This window comes from Phaethon lepturus, unplaced genomic scaffold (assembly GCF_000687285.1).
Source record: "Phaethon lepturus isolate BGI_N335 unplaced genomic scaffold, ASM68728v1 scaffold44385, whole genome shotgun sequence".
In the NCBI taxonomy this organism is placed as follows: Eukaryota; Metazoa; Chordata; class Aves; order Phaethontiformes; family Phaethontidae; genus Phaethon; species Phaethon lepturus.
The window spans coordinates 6105-7813 of NW_010542038.1; the positions used below are offsets into that span (position 1 = coordinate 6105).

At 45.3% G+C, this 1709-nt stretch overlaps 1 protein-coding gene across 1 annotated transcript; it reads left to right on the plus strand.

Annotated features, from left to right (window-relative positions):
• Positions 1-782: 782 nt before the first annotated feature.
• On the plus strand, positions 783-1703 carry LOC104616110 (G-protein coupled receptor 35-like; the record flags this gene model as incomplete). The annotated part of the gene is given in 1 exon segment (XM_010287913.1): positions 783-1703. A coding segment is annotated over 1 exon segment (921 nt), but the record flags the coding sequence as incomplete, so codon positions are not given.
• Between the last annotated feature and the right edge of the window lie 6 nt (positions 1704-1709).

Below are 1709 nucleotides of genomic sequence, written 5' to 3' on the forward strand. Positions count from 1 at the left end.
TTATATCTGCAGACTCATATTCTCTCCTGGAACGAATTGGCTTAAAATCAGGTTAATCCTTCCAGCTGCCATTCCCCTCCCAAGGAGGTGGAGAGCAGCATTTGGGATGCAGGAACTCAGATTCAGCTGTTTTCCTCAGCTTGGAGCAGGAGCTCCAGGTTCGCAAGGCAGCCCAAAGGCTGAGAAACCTCCCCAGTCAGAGCCATGGCACGAGGACGTCTACGAAGGGACATCTGCTATGCCCTTGCAGTCCTTCACCTCCCTAGTCTGTCTCCCAAGCCAGCAGCACTGGTAGAAGAGCTTTTGCTCGTGGGTTGTGCCGGGCTTTAGCTTTGGTTGCTGCAATCCCTGCCTAGCTCAAAACCAAGCTAAGGGTAATTTTCCCTCATTTGCACAGCCTGGCTTAAGGAATTAGTGTTCACATTGTCACAGGCTCCCTCCGCTATCTATAGGGGTTCTTCTAAGGGCTATTCTGCCCCCCTCCCATTCAAGATAATAATAAAGGCTGTCTGACATGTCCTATTTTAAGTGTACCTTGAGATACCTTTACTCACAAACTGAGTAAACCTAAACAAAGCTTGACAAAGGATGCCTGCCAGTTACAGGCTGACTGAGAAGGCCAGCTTTGCAGACTCAAATTCACATTCATAACAAAGTAAATATTTACTTAATACCCTTTTTTATAGGAGCCATGCATCTATTAAGAGGTAAGAGGAAAGTCTTATCATGTCTTTTCCCATTTCAGGTCTCAGAAAACCATACAACATCTACACATCAGGACAATGAACATATCCAACAACTGCAGTGTCACAAATTTAGAAGCGCATCACCATGTTCGTCTCATTGAATTAGCTCTGTATAACTTAATTTTCTTTTTTGGAGCATTTTTTAATGCCCTTGCCCTCTGGGTGTTCTTCTGCAAGATAAAAAAGTGGACAGAAGCCAGGGTGTATGTAATCAATTTAGTCTTTGCAGACTGCTTCGTCATCTGCACCTTGCCTTCCATGGCTTATTTGCTCTGGAATAAGTCAAGCCGAGATGAACTCTGCCAGTTTATAGAAGCAATGTATTTTACCAACATGGTAGCGAGCATCTACATCGTTTCATTTATCTCCATCGATTGATACGTTGCCATAAAGCACCCCTTGAAAGCCAGGACCTTCAGGTCTCCATCAAAGGCTGCCCTTCTCTGTGGGCTTCTGTGGGTCTCCGTGGTAATTGGTGCCACCTTACAGCTTTGGCAGACACACGCCGCGCTCTGCTTTCAGAAGGATACCACCGCGCCCGCTACTCTGAGCCTGCTTTCCATTTTCTTCGTTTTTTCTCTTCCATTAGCAGTCCTGACTTTTTGCTCCACAGAAGTAATCAGGAACCTTAAGAGACGTCTGAACACAAATTCACCAGAGAACTAATTAATCCACAAAGCTGTTCACATCATTTATGCAAATCTGATTATATTTCTAATACGTTTCCTGCCATCCTACCTTGGGGTACTTGCCATGTTCATAACGGAGAGTGTTGGAGCTACCTGTTTCCAGCTCCAGCTTATGAAGAACTTCTCCTCCATGATGAGGTATATTGCCACGTCCAACTGCTGCCTGGATAGTGTCTGCTACTACTTTGTGACCAGGGAATTCCATGAAGCCCTTCTACTGCCCAAACACAGCACTGAAAAAACAGGTCAAATCCACCCCTTGCAGACACACACT